Source organism: Parambassis ranga, chromosome 19, assembly GCF_900634625.1.
Source record: "Parambassis ranga chromosome 19, fParRan2.1, whole genome shotgun sequence".
In the NCBI taxonomy this organism is placed as follows: Eukaryota; Metazoa; Chordata; class Actinopteri; family Ambassidae; genus Parambassis; species Parambassis ranga.
The window spans coordinates 22,989,952-23,004,443 of record NC_041039.1 but is presented as its reverse complement, the minus strand read 5'-3'; the positions used below and the strand labels follow the sequence as shown (position 1 = coordinate 23,004,443).

Below are 14,492 nucleotides of genomic sequence, written 5' to 3'. Positions count from 1 at the left end.
CTCTCCTGTTCCACAGCATGTATCGATCACATCGACTGCCTTTTTTTAACATTCTGTAATGAGGCGTGCACCGTGCCGAGTTTCCTGCCAGACTCAGGTTGGTCTGATGTTAAAGGTCAAATCCTGGATGTTCATTGAATGTGTGTGATGCTTACATAGGTTGGACTAAACCCTCTGTAATTTTGTTTCCCTTAATTAGAATGAAATGAAACTTGGCAGACATAATGTCCACAAGCTTAGCTACAGCTTGATATAACTAGGTGCTTCAACTGCATCATTTCAAGAAGATATTCATTATAAAAATGTAAAGTTTCAACAGACGAGAGAAATTTGTTTTTCACTTTTGCTGTGTGCCATGTTAATTTACAAAGAGCCAGAGGCATACCAACTAATCCTTACACATCTGAGAAAATCTTCTAGGTGTTCCCTTTATTATTCAAAAGTAAAAGTATTCAAATACACCTAGTGGTTGCTGAGATATACTCTGTTCATTTTGGGAATGCCATTTTTAAGCTTAAAAAATAGGCTTGGGGTGGAAAGAGTCAACAAACACACCTGGGGCCGTATTCACAAAATTCTTAGCGCTAGGAGTTTCCCTTAGTTTTGAAATTCTAAGAAATATCTTAGAATTATGACGTTTTCTAAGAATTTCGACTTAAAATTAAGACTAAATCCTAGTAAAGATAAAATAGGTCTTAAGGTAAAAAAACTGTTAAGAGTGGAGAGGAGGACTTCTAAGATGCTTAATCGTTCATTAAACAGGGAGAACAGGACGGAGCGACAGAGAGGAGAAACATTCTTCAAGCTGTGAATGACGCTGAACTGCTACAGATTATAACGAGCAGGAATAATGTTTGTGGTTAATTATGAAGACTGCGCCAGGAGGTACGCCACCGCCTAAACAGTCACAGTTAAAAATCACTTTTAAGCTAGGAGTCCTTACTAAGATTTTTTAGGCTAAGATAAGAGTGGATTCTAAGAATCTTTGTGAATACGGCACCTGATTTTGAACAACTCTCTTTTGACAATAAGAAAATTCTTCAAGAAACAAAGCAGCTGGGAAGCCAGGACTGACTCACCTGAGACCAGCAGATATGCGGCTGACCTGCAGAAACAGGAGCAGAAACCTAGTTTGTAGCGGCTGTAACATGCAAATACTTAAATATCCTGAACGATCCATCTTCCTGAGTGCTTCTTCAAACTATCCGAGTATCATCTGAGGTTGCGTTTGTCTGATATAAGAAAGGAGGGGTACTAACCTTGAGCAGGATTGCTTGAGTTCTCTCTGCTAGGAGCCATTGTGCTGTTTTCAGGACTTTCAGGGAACATGTGAGTGAAAAATGTCCAATGTTCAGGTGGGTTAAAAAAAAGGTGAAGAATTAGACATACAGAGTGTCAGCACAGTCTGGCTCTGAGGACTCATCATCAGCGCGGCGTCAGCACTTTCTGTGTCCACGGACAGGACGACTGGAGACTGAGGGGGGGCGAAAGAGAGAGAAGACACCCAGCCCAGACACCCACGACCACTTCCTATTCTTCCTTTTATTCTCATTCAGACCATCTCGCCCGTCAATCAGACCGCACCATGCCACCGGCTTTGTGAAACATTCCTTTATTATAAATAGATCCTTTGTATCAAAAAAGGGCATGCTTCAATTCAACCATGGCGTGTAGACATTTCACCACCTGAAGCCAGCGCTCAGCCAGCCAGACACAGCCACGGACTCATCTCATAATGCAGGTCGACAAACAGACGACATGAGACAGGAACCAGAATCACAACCACAACGCACAAGTAGAATCACGACAAATACAGTTGGTCCCCACAAGTTATATTTTTGTATTTCTTTTTAGTCTTTAGTCCGTCAGGTGACCGAGCTCCCGCCCCCTCGCAGCCTCTTGAATGTTTGTGTGCACCGCAGCAGTCTGTAAACAGAACCAGACGTCAGCGCGTTCACAGCGCCTCTTCTGTGACATCACCTCTGACAGATCAACGCTCCGGGGGTCCGTCCTCGGGTCGGAGCCACAGCGCCTTCACATGGCGTGGTTGGTGTAGCTGACATACGTGGTTTTTGTCGGCGGCACTGAGGAGAGAAAGGAAACAGCAGGATGATGAAGTATCACAGCTAACACAGCTACATGGTGCAAGTCAGGTGCAGAGACTGTAAATAAAGATGGACGACTAGCTCCGCCTCCACTCATTGTACAAAAAGTGAGAACAAAACATCTGAACAGATCTTATATGAGGAGCATTTTAACTCTTTAGTTTGTGGGGTTTATAACAATGATCGTGTGCCCCACTCACCGCTGGCCTCCACGCCCTCACACAGCTCCGTCTTCACCTCACCGTTGGGCCGCTCGGCTGCCAGCTGCGACAGCTTGCTCGTCATGGTGGCGGCGGTGACAATGGCCTTGAAGCTGCGTTTGCGCTTGGGCACATTCTGCTCAGGGTGAAAGATGATGATGTAGACCTTTGGCATGTAGAGCATGCCCAGAGAGACGGAGGCGCTGAGGCTGAGGGAGACGGTGAGCGTGGCCGTCTGGATGTACATCTGTGGAGAGAAGAAGTAGCCGCTGGTCAGGTGAGGATGAGGAGCAGCGAGTAGACACTACACACACACAGCAGAGGACAGTGAGGGTGAAAGGAAGCATCTGGACACGCTCACCATTGATGCTGAAAAACCTCGCTCTCCTGAAGCAGGAAAATAACATCAACTGAGCTATGACACACACACACACACACACTCTTTCCAGGACTTAACCAGGCAGCATAAACCTCTGTTTCCTCTACCTGCCCCACAGCATCTGTCACAACACACCTGTGCCCCCTGTGCGCAACACGCAGTCCAACCGTGTTGCCACGGCAACCGCATCAAGAAGTAACCCGGGGTTAATGGCCCCTCTGACTCTGAGTGTCAAACTGGCAGTGGGGGATTCCTCTGCAGGGGCTGTGTTCAGCCACCAAGACCGAAGAGGAGGAGGAGAAGGAAACATGGCGACAGATGGCGAGTTCCTTTCAAAAAAACAACGTGGTGATTCCAGCGACGCATCAAGGACTCATTATGAAAATGTACGACAGACAGCGGAGCATAAAGCCATTTGTGGGCCTAAGAGAAAACACAAGCTGCACGATGAGTGATGAGGCGTCTTCAAGACAAACAGTGTGAAGGTCAGAGCCGGCTGGCTTCTTACATCATTACACAAGATGGAAAGATTTCATCTTTCTCCGTAAGAATCTGAACAAACAACCACTGATGAACGGATGAATCCTCAGAAACATAAGTGAGTGTCATCAGGTTCATCCACAGATGTGACGTTCAAGGAGAATATTCAGGATGTTTTTATATAAGGTGGTAAAGACTCTACATATAGTTCCATGTTTATATCGAACCTTTTCCAACCCAGATCATCCAACCATCCACAGCAGAGCCCCTATAGAGATATATATGTGAGGACTCTGGCTGCTATAGAGCTGACCAATCAGCAGCCATTAGCAGCATGGCTTCTTTCATTTCAGTTCTGACATGTTTGGATGATGTCAGGCACTATGATCATGACGTTGTGTGTTTTTTCCTGAGAATGAGCTGCAGCCTTAAATGACTTAACTTTACTCCATGCATTCACTGAGGACACCCTCAAGGTGCAGTGCAGCTAGCTGTGGGACACTGGCATGAACAGGCAAGTGGACAGGCCCTATTTTCAAGAAAACTCTGCAAGTCCAGATGCCTTGCTTCAATCTTCTCTACATATTATGAACTGGATGACTGAGAATCTTCATCAACACACCCTCCTCAGGCTCCACACAGGACAGTCAAACCTCATCTACAAACACGGGATTCTTTTTTCCATTCTTGGTCACACACAGATGTGTTTTCAGTGGCAGGAATCCTCACCATTGGATGGAAGATGGAAGAGTTTGTGCTTAAAGCTTAAAGCCTAAAAACTGAACACTGAAAATGAAGCACCAAATATTGCAGTTCCTCCAGGGTCCACTAATAATAATAATAATAATGCATTGGTCTTATATTACGCTTTTCTGCTCTGTTGGGCAGGCACTCAAAGCACTTACATTGAGATGCATTATTCTTTCACACCACATTCACACAGTGGCAAGCTGGTGCAGTGGTGAGCTACCAGTGGTAGCCACAGCTCCCCAGGGGGAGACTGACGGAGACGTGGCTGCCAAGGTGCGCCTACGGCCTCTCCGACCACCGCCGATTCATTCATACGCATTCATACACCAGTGAGTGCACTGGAGGTAATGCGGGTAAAGTGCCTTGCCCAAGGACACACAACAATGACTAGGGAGGAGCTGGGGTTGAACCGCCGACCTTCCGGTTATTGGACAACCCTGCTCTTTGGCCATATTAAGGTTAACAGGAGTAGAAGAGTCTTTGATAAGGAGATTTAAGGTGGACTGGAGGTTGGGTCGTCTGATAGAAGACGTCCAGCTGTCAGCCTGATCAAAGCTCCACGGGCTGAAAGCTCAGACTGCAGCTGAAGCCGAACTAGAGCAGCAGCTCTTTGATATGAGCATCAGCAGCATCAGCTCATCAAACATTTGATTATTGAACGAGATCCGCTTCACGCTCATTAGTTTGGGAGACTTTAATTGAGTCCCGGTGTTCATGAATAAACATGACGCTGCCGTTTACGCCCCTTCTAAACTCAGTGCTGTTCTCTCAGGAGAACATGCTGTACCTGGAGCAGGCAGGACTTATGTAAGTTTGATATCTTCAGCTGGTGTGTGGAGTACCTCAGTGCAATATCCTGTTACAGGCAGTTCCAGTTAGGAGGCAAAGAATGTGGATGTTCCTGCAGCTTTAATGTCACCATGTCTGCCTGCTCTTTGCCTGTTAGAAGAGCTGCAGACATCGCCGTCTTATTCCCAGTCTCACTGACTTTCTCTCTGACATCACGTCATACTGTCTGTAGCAGCATCCCGGTGTCGTTCTCCACACCTGGTCACACTGGAGGCGCCGCTGCTACGCCCCCCTCACAGCCTTTATTTGGTATTTAAAACCAACACACAGGGTTTGATTAAAGGTTGTGAAGTGTGCCACATTTAATAAACAGGCTGGTGTGTTCAATAGCATCGGTGTTCACTGATTGATTGGCTGTTGACAGTTTTGATACATTCTCAAAACAACCAATCAAAACAACCTATGTTGATATATCTGGCGCCTCCCTGTGGTCTTATGTAAATATGTTGTTCAGGGCAGGACTCCTCATTATGGTAGTCAAGAAAAAACTGCAGTTCCTCATGTGTCCACTTAAGGGAGGGTTCAAAAATGAGATGTTTGTAGCAGCATCCAATTCCACGTACTTCAGCTCCATTCACGCTCCAAGCAGACACCAGGCTGGCTCAGGCATTACCAAGATGGTGGCGGCTGGAGCCTCCGAATCTTTTTATTCACACTCTATACTTTACACCCAAATCAAACAATTTTAATCCATCAACTGTATCACAAGAAACAATGAAAGTGAAATGGGCTGTTCCCTGGTACCACAGGGGGCGCCATCTACCCCTCCACCTCCAGTTATGGCCATTTGTGTGCTTTTGATATGACACCAGATTATGACGGGCTGTGGGCATGTTTGTCATTTGAGAAATTCAGCCAAAGAAATGCTCAAAAACGCTGGCTTTCAGAGCAGCCTCCAGTGGCCACTACAGGAACTGCAGACTGTGGAGTTTAGAAAGGCTACTCCAGCTCAGCTGATGTCTCCGCTGATTGCTTTCTTCTTCTTCTTCTTCTGTAATTGTTGCCGTGCTGGACGCCATGAATGGAGAGCATACAGTGATGCTTCCATCACCCTGTCAACTGCAACAAGCTCAAACTGCAGTCACATGACCACATCAAAGTTGAATCTCACCACAGCTGTCTCGGTTCAGACGCTTCAAAGCAATGTTTCCAGGCTGGACACGGTTCAAACTCTGTGGTTGTTTTAAAGTGTAGCCGTCACTTCCTGTGAGCTCTACAACATCGGTCAGAGAGCAGCGGAGGCCGTTTCTGTGATTTTTATATCTGCAGGCAGAGTGAAGCAGTTGTAGACACTTATAATAGCGCTAATAATAGCACTGTTAGCATATTAATAAGATAAAGCAGTTCCTAAGTTGAGGTCAGAGGAGCCGGAGTCCCCTGAGGAGCTGCTGTGGGCAGAGGCAGCATGTTAATCGTCTCTTGGATCCTTCAGCAGAGTGTGAAAGCCTGCTTCTTTATGCATGGAGGCAGCGCAGCTCTGAATCCTCCCTGCCTACCTGCCTCTGAACGGGGAAGCCTCCCGGGGACCGGCTGCGCTGTATTCAGGGCCCGGCCCCTCTGATGTGCTTATTAGTCATTCTCTGGCTTCTCTATGAGGCTGGCGTGTGGCCAGCACACAGCTGGCAGCTGCTGCTACTGTAAATGTCAGCTAGTGAGCGTGCTCCAGATTCACAGGCTGACCGAGGAGATCAGGTGGTGCGTTCAGGTCCCCCGTGTTTCTATTCTGCCTCAGCTCTCTGTCAGATCAGGGCTGTGTGATATGTCAAATGTCTATCAACCAGCAACCGCATGCACATGTGGCAGCATTCTGTCGGTGCCTCGCTCAGACTTTTCAGAGAGGTGGAACAGTCCTCATCGTCTCACCTTTCAGTCTAACACTGTACATCAGAAAAGCAGGATTAGCTTGGATGTGTTTTCATGCTGTAGAGCTGAACTAAGCGTAGGTGATGATGGAAGGAGCTAAAGAGTAAACCATCTTGCTTCTGCGATCAGAAAACAACAACATACATATCAAAACATAAAAACAACCGGACGTCTGAGAGCATTTCACTGTATCTGCATCTGTATCACCATCAAACTTTTAAAGAGGAAGCACACTGAAGGAATGAACGTCGCATATCCATCTGTTTACTTTCTGCTGCCTATCAGAGATCAGACCAAGGGGGGCAGCAGCCTAAACAGGAAGGCCCAGACCTCCCTCTGGCTGCCTCCTCCAGCTCATACTGAGATGTTTCCAGGCCAGTTGACAGATACAATCCCTCCAGTGTGACCTGGGTCAGCTCCGGGTCCCTACTCCCGCTTCCCCACCAAGCACAAGATGTCCGAACACCAAGCTGCTCACCCTGTCTCTAAAGACCAGCTGCCATGTGAAGGAAACTCATTTCAGGTGCTTGTATTTGTGATCTCATTCTTCCGGTCACGGGTGAAGGTAGATGGATAATCCCACGCCCCTTCCAGGAACAAAGTGCAGGTAAAGACCGGGTCCAGTAATCCATGACCAGGACCATCGAGCGACTCCCAGCCCCAGAATAAGTTTCAATTTTCAAATGTATAATCTGATTAGCAGATTCATCATTTCAACACTAGATTAACCAAAAGCCAACAAAGTCTTTGGGTGCAGAGCAGCAGCCTGTGTTCTGATTGCTGTGATCATTAAAATGTTTTTTTATTTATTTATGTTTTTTTCATACAGCTTGATAAATGCTCCGCCACCCTTTCCTTTGACATCTGTGGTAATAATTAATGTGAAAAATCTAATTTTGGTGAATCGTTACAGCCCACATAATAAATCAAAATTAATCACTTTGAGATATGTGATAATCAATAAGCTGCACAGACGCACTGAGCATGTTAGATGAGGGAGCCTCGCCTACTGCCTCAAATAAAGATAACCTCTGTCATTAAACACATACAGTGTTTGATTTTACATATGATGTATGAATACATGAGGACGGCCGCACTGTAAAGACATTACTGCATAAAGAAGGTTCCTAACGAGGCCTCTAACTGACAGTTAAATTGTACTTTACATGATAACATGTTAATTATTTAGCTGAAACACATCTGCCTCACTCCACAAAAAAATTCGACTTCCACTTCCACCCTCCGAGCAGAGTGGAACATGTAAGCTAATTAGACCCTCAGTCCAGGAGTGATCCTTTAACAGAAGAGTCTGCACCCACACACTGATTTCTCACTCTGCAAATAGATACCGACGCTGACACGCAACGTGGCGAGCGGCAGACAGCACGGCGAGAGACGAGCGTGTGATGAGTTAAATACTGAGCAGGATGCCGCCATCTTCATCGACTGGTAGGTCCTCCGGCTGTGGGAGTACAACCTACTGAAAACTTCGAGTACAAATGAGGACGAGCAGCATGAGCGGAGATCGATACACGCTGTGGTCCGGAGCGGTGTTTAATAAGGCCCTTTAATGGAGACTCATAGATCATGACAGAGAGGAGGAGCAGAGGAGTGGCAGCTCGGGGCAGAGAGGACTTCACCTGCACCTCAGTCTGAGTCTGAGTGGAAACAGTTTTCAAACGCCAAAACAGAGAAACCAAATAAGACTCCTGGGAACCATAAATTATAATCATCTTCTTACATGAGGCTATGGCCATCGCCATCGTGGCAGCGCCAGAGTCTGCTTGTTAAAGAGATGAAGTGAAGTGCAGAAAGAAGGAAGCATGAAGCTCGTTGTGAACAGGTTTTTTCCATCCCTCCATCATCGTGGAAAGGGTCAGACCTATGGGATGATACTGAGGTGTCCGCCCTGGGACGTCCTCCATGTTAGATATGCCCCAAAGACCAGGGAAGCTTCCTGGTAGCATCCTAACCAGATGCCAAAACCACCTCCTCCTCCTCCAAGCAAGCTCCACCTGACCCAGCAGAGGAAACTCCACTGCTATGGCCATAGCTAAGGCTAAAGAGCCTCACTTTTTGGCTCGGCTCTCCCTTCACCACTACAGACCGGAGCAGAGCCTGTAGGACCACGTCATCTGCAAAGACAGAGACAGAATCCTGGGGCTACTAAACCAGACTACATTTGCTCTTTGGCTGCACCGGACAATCCTGCTTATACAAAAATGATGAAGCTAAGTGTTGACAAAGAGCAGCCCTGCAGCCGTGGGCTTTATGGATCTGGAGAAAGCATTTTCCTGTGTGCCTCGGGGTATCCTGTGGCGGGTGCTTCAGCAGTCTGGGGTACTGGACCTTTAACTACAGGCCATTCAGTCCTTCTACAAGCGGATCAGGAGTTCGGTTCACATTGCTGGCAGTAAGTTTGGCATGTTTCAACCAGCAGCTCAGGACCAGACCCTGGACCAGAGCTTTGTAGCAGCGATAACTCTTCATCTGGTCTGTTTCCTCTGTGGTAAAGATCCCCCAGTGGTGTCGCTGCTCTTCATCATCTCTTACAGACACACACAATTGTTTGGCAGTTTCGTTTCTAAAAACAAACTGATGCATGTGCTGCAGAGTAACGACTCACAGCAGCATCAGAGAAACGTACATCTGATGGAAAGCAGCCAGGAGCCTGCACAAAACCAGTAAACTACAAAATAAACCTATCATCAAGCTTTATCACAGGGGTCTGAGGTATTGACGTTATTACAGATTTCCCTACTAAAGCAGTGGCAGTAAAATCTTCCACACACCAGTGTTTTTCAGAATGAGAAAATGTTTTGTTATGTAAATATTTTATCTACAAAGTTCCAGAGTCAAACACCTGTCTGGGACTAGGAACATTAATCTCATGGAATGAAGGGGCACTGTTGCAGAAAATGAAAACACTACTTAAACCCTTTAAGCTGCCGACCAAACTATTGAAAATTCCACCCGAGAAAACCTCCACAAAATTCCTCCAGTAACACCTTCACAACTTTAAAACCAACACGAACAACTGTGGCTTCATGGACAAGAAGCACCTGGCAGGATCATTTCTCTAATCCTGATCATAAGACCAGGAGGATCTGAAAAACTCACTCAGCAGCGACACTGATCCTGTGTTAAACCTGCCAAATGTCCTGATGACCACAGGAACACGGATGCATTACCAAACAGACCTTCATGGTCATGTGATGGAGAACTGTTCTTTGGACGTCTACAATCACATGGACGCACATTACCTGAAGACGAGCTGCGGCCCGTGACTTCGACCATCATGCATGTACTTCTCTGATGCGCGTAGAGCAGGAAGAGAGTGACAGTGCAGAAAGAAGGAAACATGAAGCTCGTTGTGAACAGGTGTCTTCCATCCATCCATCACTGTGGAAAGGGTCAGACCTCTGGGATGATACTGAGGTGTCCGCCCCGGGACGTCCTGCATGTTAGACATGCCCCAAACACCAGGAAACACACACCCCTTTCTCTCGGAGCTCAACGAAGTCACAGACCGCAGCTCGTCTTCAGGTAATGTGCGTCCATGTGATTGGAGGTGTGGCTTCGGGGTGAGCTCCGAGAGAAAGGGGCGTGTGTTTACTTTAGAAATCTTTCTGACTCTCACTTTGTTTTTAAAATCTCCTACCCTACCGTTAAGCCTGGTTTATACTTTTGCGAAGATCCATAAAGCCCACGGCTGCAGGGCTGCCCTTTGTCAACACTTAGCTTCATCATTTTTGTATAAGCCAATACTCCGCCAATACTCCGCCAATACTCCGCGCAGGGTCCACCCGGAGGATTGGCTGATGTTTTTAGCATTTTATAGCTTCCACAGATGATTCATATTCTTCGTTTTAATGCGAAACTGCCGAACTAATTGGTTGCTCTTATTGTAATGAGAAGTTACACTAATTTAACAAAAAGTGCATCAGAATGAATTCTCCTACCCTAACTTTTACATGGAGGAGGTGGGGTTTGTGACCTACACTGCAGCCAGCCACCAGGGGGTGATCCAGAAATTTTGGTCTGACTTTTGTGAAGCTGTCATGTCGTCCATCTCTACAGTGATTGGCTGGGATAGGCTGAATGGCTGGATGAAGTTATTAAAGCTAGCATGCTAGCTATAGGCTCCTCCTCCAGTTCCTTTTGCTCACTGGTGGAGTAGTGGATCCACTCCACAGGCCATGATTGGATTTAGAAATACTCATTTAGAGGCAATAATTTATAATTACAAAAGCTGCTTCACTGTTTTAGAGCTATGTAAGAACTACAGACCTCTCCTTTAACCTACTCCTGAATACTCCTGTTGGATTCACAGGGCAGATTTTCTCTTCTGTTCATAGAGCACTCTGCCTCATAGTGGACCTTGGACTATATTCAGCTGATAAGCCTCATCTGGTGGCCTTTCAGGACTACTTATGCATGCAGAAAGTCTGTGTATTAGTATCTATATAACACTGAGGTTCTGCACCTAAAACAGTAGCAGCATCAGAAACAGACTGATGAACTATATTTAGAGGAAGTCTCAGAGAATCGCTCCACCTGTCCTCCAGATCTCCACAGACATGATAATGAGCAGAATCCTCCATCTGGCAGGCTCGCTAACAGCAAACTCAAAAACCCAAAACCTGTCGTGTGAATGATCTGAATTTAATTCCGCTCTAATTAGTTTAGTGTTGAGAGGCTGCGATGCAGCCGGGCTGTGTCTGTGGTGATCAGAAACAAACCAAACATCAATCAGTCCATCTGATCAGGACTGAATGTGGATTCTGGTTTGCACACAGAGTCCTAAGCTACCTAAGTGTTCATTACCAATGAGCGGTGTTTGATTAAGATGCCACAGCATAAAAAAAAAAACAAAATGTGTGAACTTTAGGCTGCTTTGTTTCATGATTCTTCCACCCTGACAGGATCCACAGTTCCAGATTGACTGAATCCTCCTCACAGCATCATACTGCCACCACCATGTCTGACTGTATGAAGCGTGTTCTTCGGGTTCTAGCCTCTCCTTTCTGTCTCCACATGAAGACCACATGATCTCTGTGAGCACAGAGCTCTAGTTCAGCTTCATCTGGCCAAACGAGTGGATAGTTACTTTGTGCATGCAAACACTGCAAAAAAATAAAGGATATTAAGAAATCAAAGTAATAGATTACTAAGTGCGTGGTTTGAGAGTGCATCATTACTATCCGCATATTTCTATAAGGTGTCACACACGTGTAGATGCTGCTGACAGTGTTTCCATTTATAAACATTGCAGAAACAATACATTAAACATGACAGTGAATTATTTATCATGAAAGGGCACTAACCCGCTCTTCCGACTGCGCCGTGCCGAAGAAGATGGGGATGAAGGCGAGCCAGATGATACAGGTCGTGTACATAGTAAATCCAATGGGTTTGGCCTCGTTGAAGGTCTCTGGAACGCCGCGCGTCTTAATGGCATAAACAGTGCATGTGACCATCAGGAGGATGCTGTATCCCAGGGAGCAGATCAGCGACAGGTCAGAGATGTCACACTTGAGTACGCCGCGAGCATTCTCGGGATCCTGCGTGCGCTGCTCACCGTAGTCCACAAAGGTGTGTGGCGGGTCGGCGGCGAACCACACCAGGACGCCCAGCAGCTGGACCGAGATGAGTGAGAAGGTGATAACCAGCTGGGAGGCTGGGGAGATGAAGCGCGGCGCCGTCACCGCCTTCTTGCCCTGCTCAAAGATGCGGTGGATGCGGTTGGTCTTGGTGAGCAGCGCGGCGTAGCTGAAGCACATGCCGAGGCCCAGGAAGATGCGGCGGAAGGAGCAGACCACAACGTCAGGTGCGGCGATCATGGGGAAAGTTATGATGTAACACAGAAAGATGCCCGTCAGCAGAACGTAGCTCATCTCCCGGCCAGAGGCGCGCACGATGGGCGTGTCGTTGTAGCGGACGAAGGTGACAATGACAAAGGTGGTGGCAATGATCCCCAGGACGGAGATGAAGACGGGCACCAGCGCCCACGGTGAGTGCCACTCCAGCTTGATGATGGGGATGGGCTGGCAGCTGGTGCGGTTCTGGTTGGGTCTCTTCTCATAAGGACAGAGGTCACAGGTGAACTCGCTGGCCTGGAAGTGGTATCCCTCGCAGCGCTCACAGTGCCAGCAGCACGGGACGCCCTTCACCACCTTCTTCCTCTCACCTGTGCGGCAGGGCAGGCTGCACACCGAGGCCGGCAGGGAGGAGTCCCCGGTGGTCCACTGCAGGGCCTCCATCTGTGGGGAGGAAACAATCAGCAAACAGTTCAGGTTTTATGAAAACACAGCTAGCACTGGTCACAGGTCAGTGGTCCTTACGTTTAGGTGCAGCTGATTGGTCCAGTGTCCAATGACCTTGTACTCTGCTGTCGACCTGTTGTTGATCTGATACTGGAAGATGTCGTAGCGCCCGGGAGCGTCGCCATTTTCATTGAAGATGACCGGGGTTCCAGCACTTCCTGAAAAAGAAAAATACAGAGCAATGAGGAAGGTTGTTGGTCTCAGTGTTTCAGGGACTTTCACACAACCGTCTGTAGTGTTTAAAGAGGTCTGAAACACAGAAAATATCCAGACAGCAGCAGGAGAACGGTCAGACCGGAAAGGAACTCAGATAACACTGATTTTAACCAGACCTCTGAACGCACAACACCCTGGAAGCAGATGGTCTACAGCAGCAGAAGGGGAGACCAGGTGTGACTCCTGTCAGGAAGGAACAACAAACAGAGGCTACAATTCACTCAGACTCACCAACATTGGACAATAGAAGAAGAAAAACACGCTCCCTGGTCTGATGAGGCTCCATTTCTGCTGCCATGTTCAGACTTTAAACAACATGATCCATGCTGCCTTGTATCAGCCGGTCAGGCTGCTGCTGCTGCTGCTGCTGCTGCGAGGGTGTGAGGGTGTGAGGAACACACACTTTGGACCCCCTGACAACAGCCTGCCTGTGTATTGTTGTTGACCATGTCTATCACATTATGACCATCTTCTGAAGGACACTTCCAGCAACAACAACAACAGATTAAAAGTGTGGGACCTATGTGGGTACACCACAGCTCGTTGTGTAACTTAAATGAATGATGAATAAATGTTTGAACCTCACACAGAACATTCTGAGGCTCCGTTAGTCCGTCTGCACTCCTGAACAGACCCACTGCAGCACTATGTTGTCGGCGTACAGTGGAGCTGTATCTCTGAGCCTCGGGGCAGATTTAACATCGGGGACAGAGTCTTGAACTTTCGGCACGTTAGTTTGAATCTGCTGAAGCCGTGAGGAAGAGCAGCAGATTGGAGCTAAAGAGCAGAACGACAACAACAAAAAACTGAAAACAGATTCATAATGAAGTGAGTGGGCGCCCGTTTGATTCTATCCTGCCCCGATTTCCTTCTTCAGCATGAATAACAGCACAAATCATATCAGCGTGGAGATGAATCACCACAGCTCGCCTCAGGATGTAAAAACCCAAACCCCCCTCCTCCTCCTCCTCCCCCTCCTCCCCCACCTCCTCCTCACCCTCAGCTCAGAGAATCTGTGTTGAAATCAATGCTTCACATTATTTCCAAACATGGTCACCGTGATGAGTCCACACTGACACATGCTGCAGCTTTGTCACTAAACAAAAGCCACGAGCAAACAATCTGCTCCGCACAACACACTGAGCTTACATGAAAGATTTAAACTGCATCAGCATCTGCACCACACGTGGGTCCAACTACACAGGTGCACAGCGCCAGGACATTAAACCAGAGTGTGTGTGAAATAAAACCAAAAAAAGATAATCAGTTTGTCCTTAAAGCTAAAGTTTAGATGGTTAAAAAAACACTTCTGGAAACTCCGCTT

At 47.2% G+C, this 14,492-nt stretch overlaps 1 protein-coding gene across 1 annotated transcript in view; it reads right to left on the bottom strand.

Annotated features, from left to right (window-relative positions):
- Positions 1-1,747: 1,747 nt before the first annotated feature.
- The window catches only part of grm8b (glutamate receptor, metabotropic 8b), a 52,015-nt gene continuing 39,270 nt past the window's right edge, over positions 1,748-14,492 (bottom strand). The window contains exons 6-9 of the mRNA XM_028430975.1: positions 12,971-13,110; positions 11,954-12,889; positions 2,306-2,552; positions 1,748-2,084 (exon numbers count right to left, since the gene is read on the bottom strand). Coding sequence (XP_028286776.1) covers positions 2,035-2,084; positions 2,306-2,552; positions 11,954-12,889; positions 12,971-13,110 — 1,373 coding nt within the window. The 3' untranslated portion in view covers positions 1,748-2,034. The remainder of the gene's footprint in view (positions 2,085-2,305; positions 2,553-11,953; positions 12,890-12,970; positions 13,111-14,492) is intronic.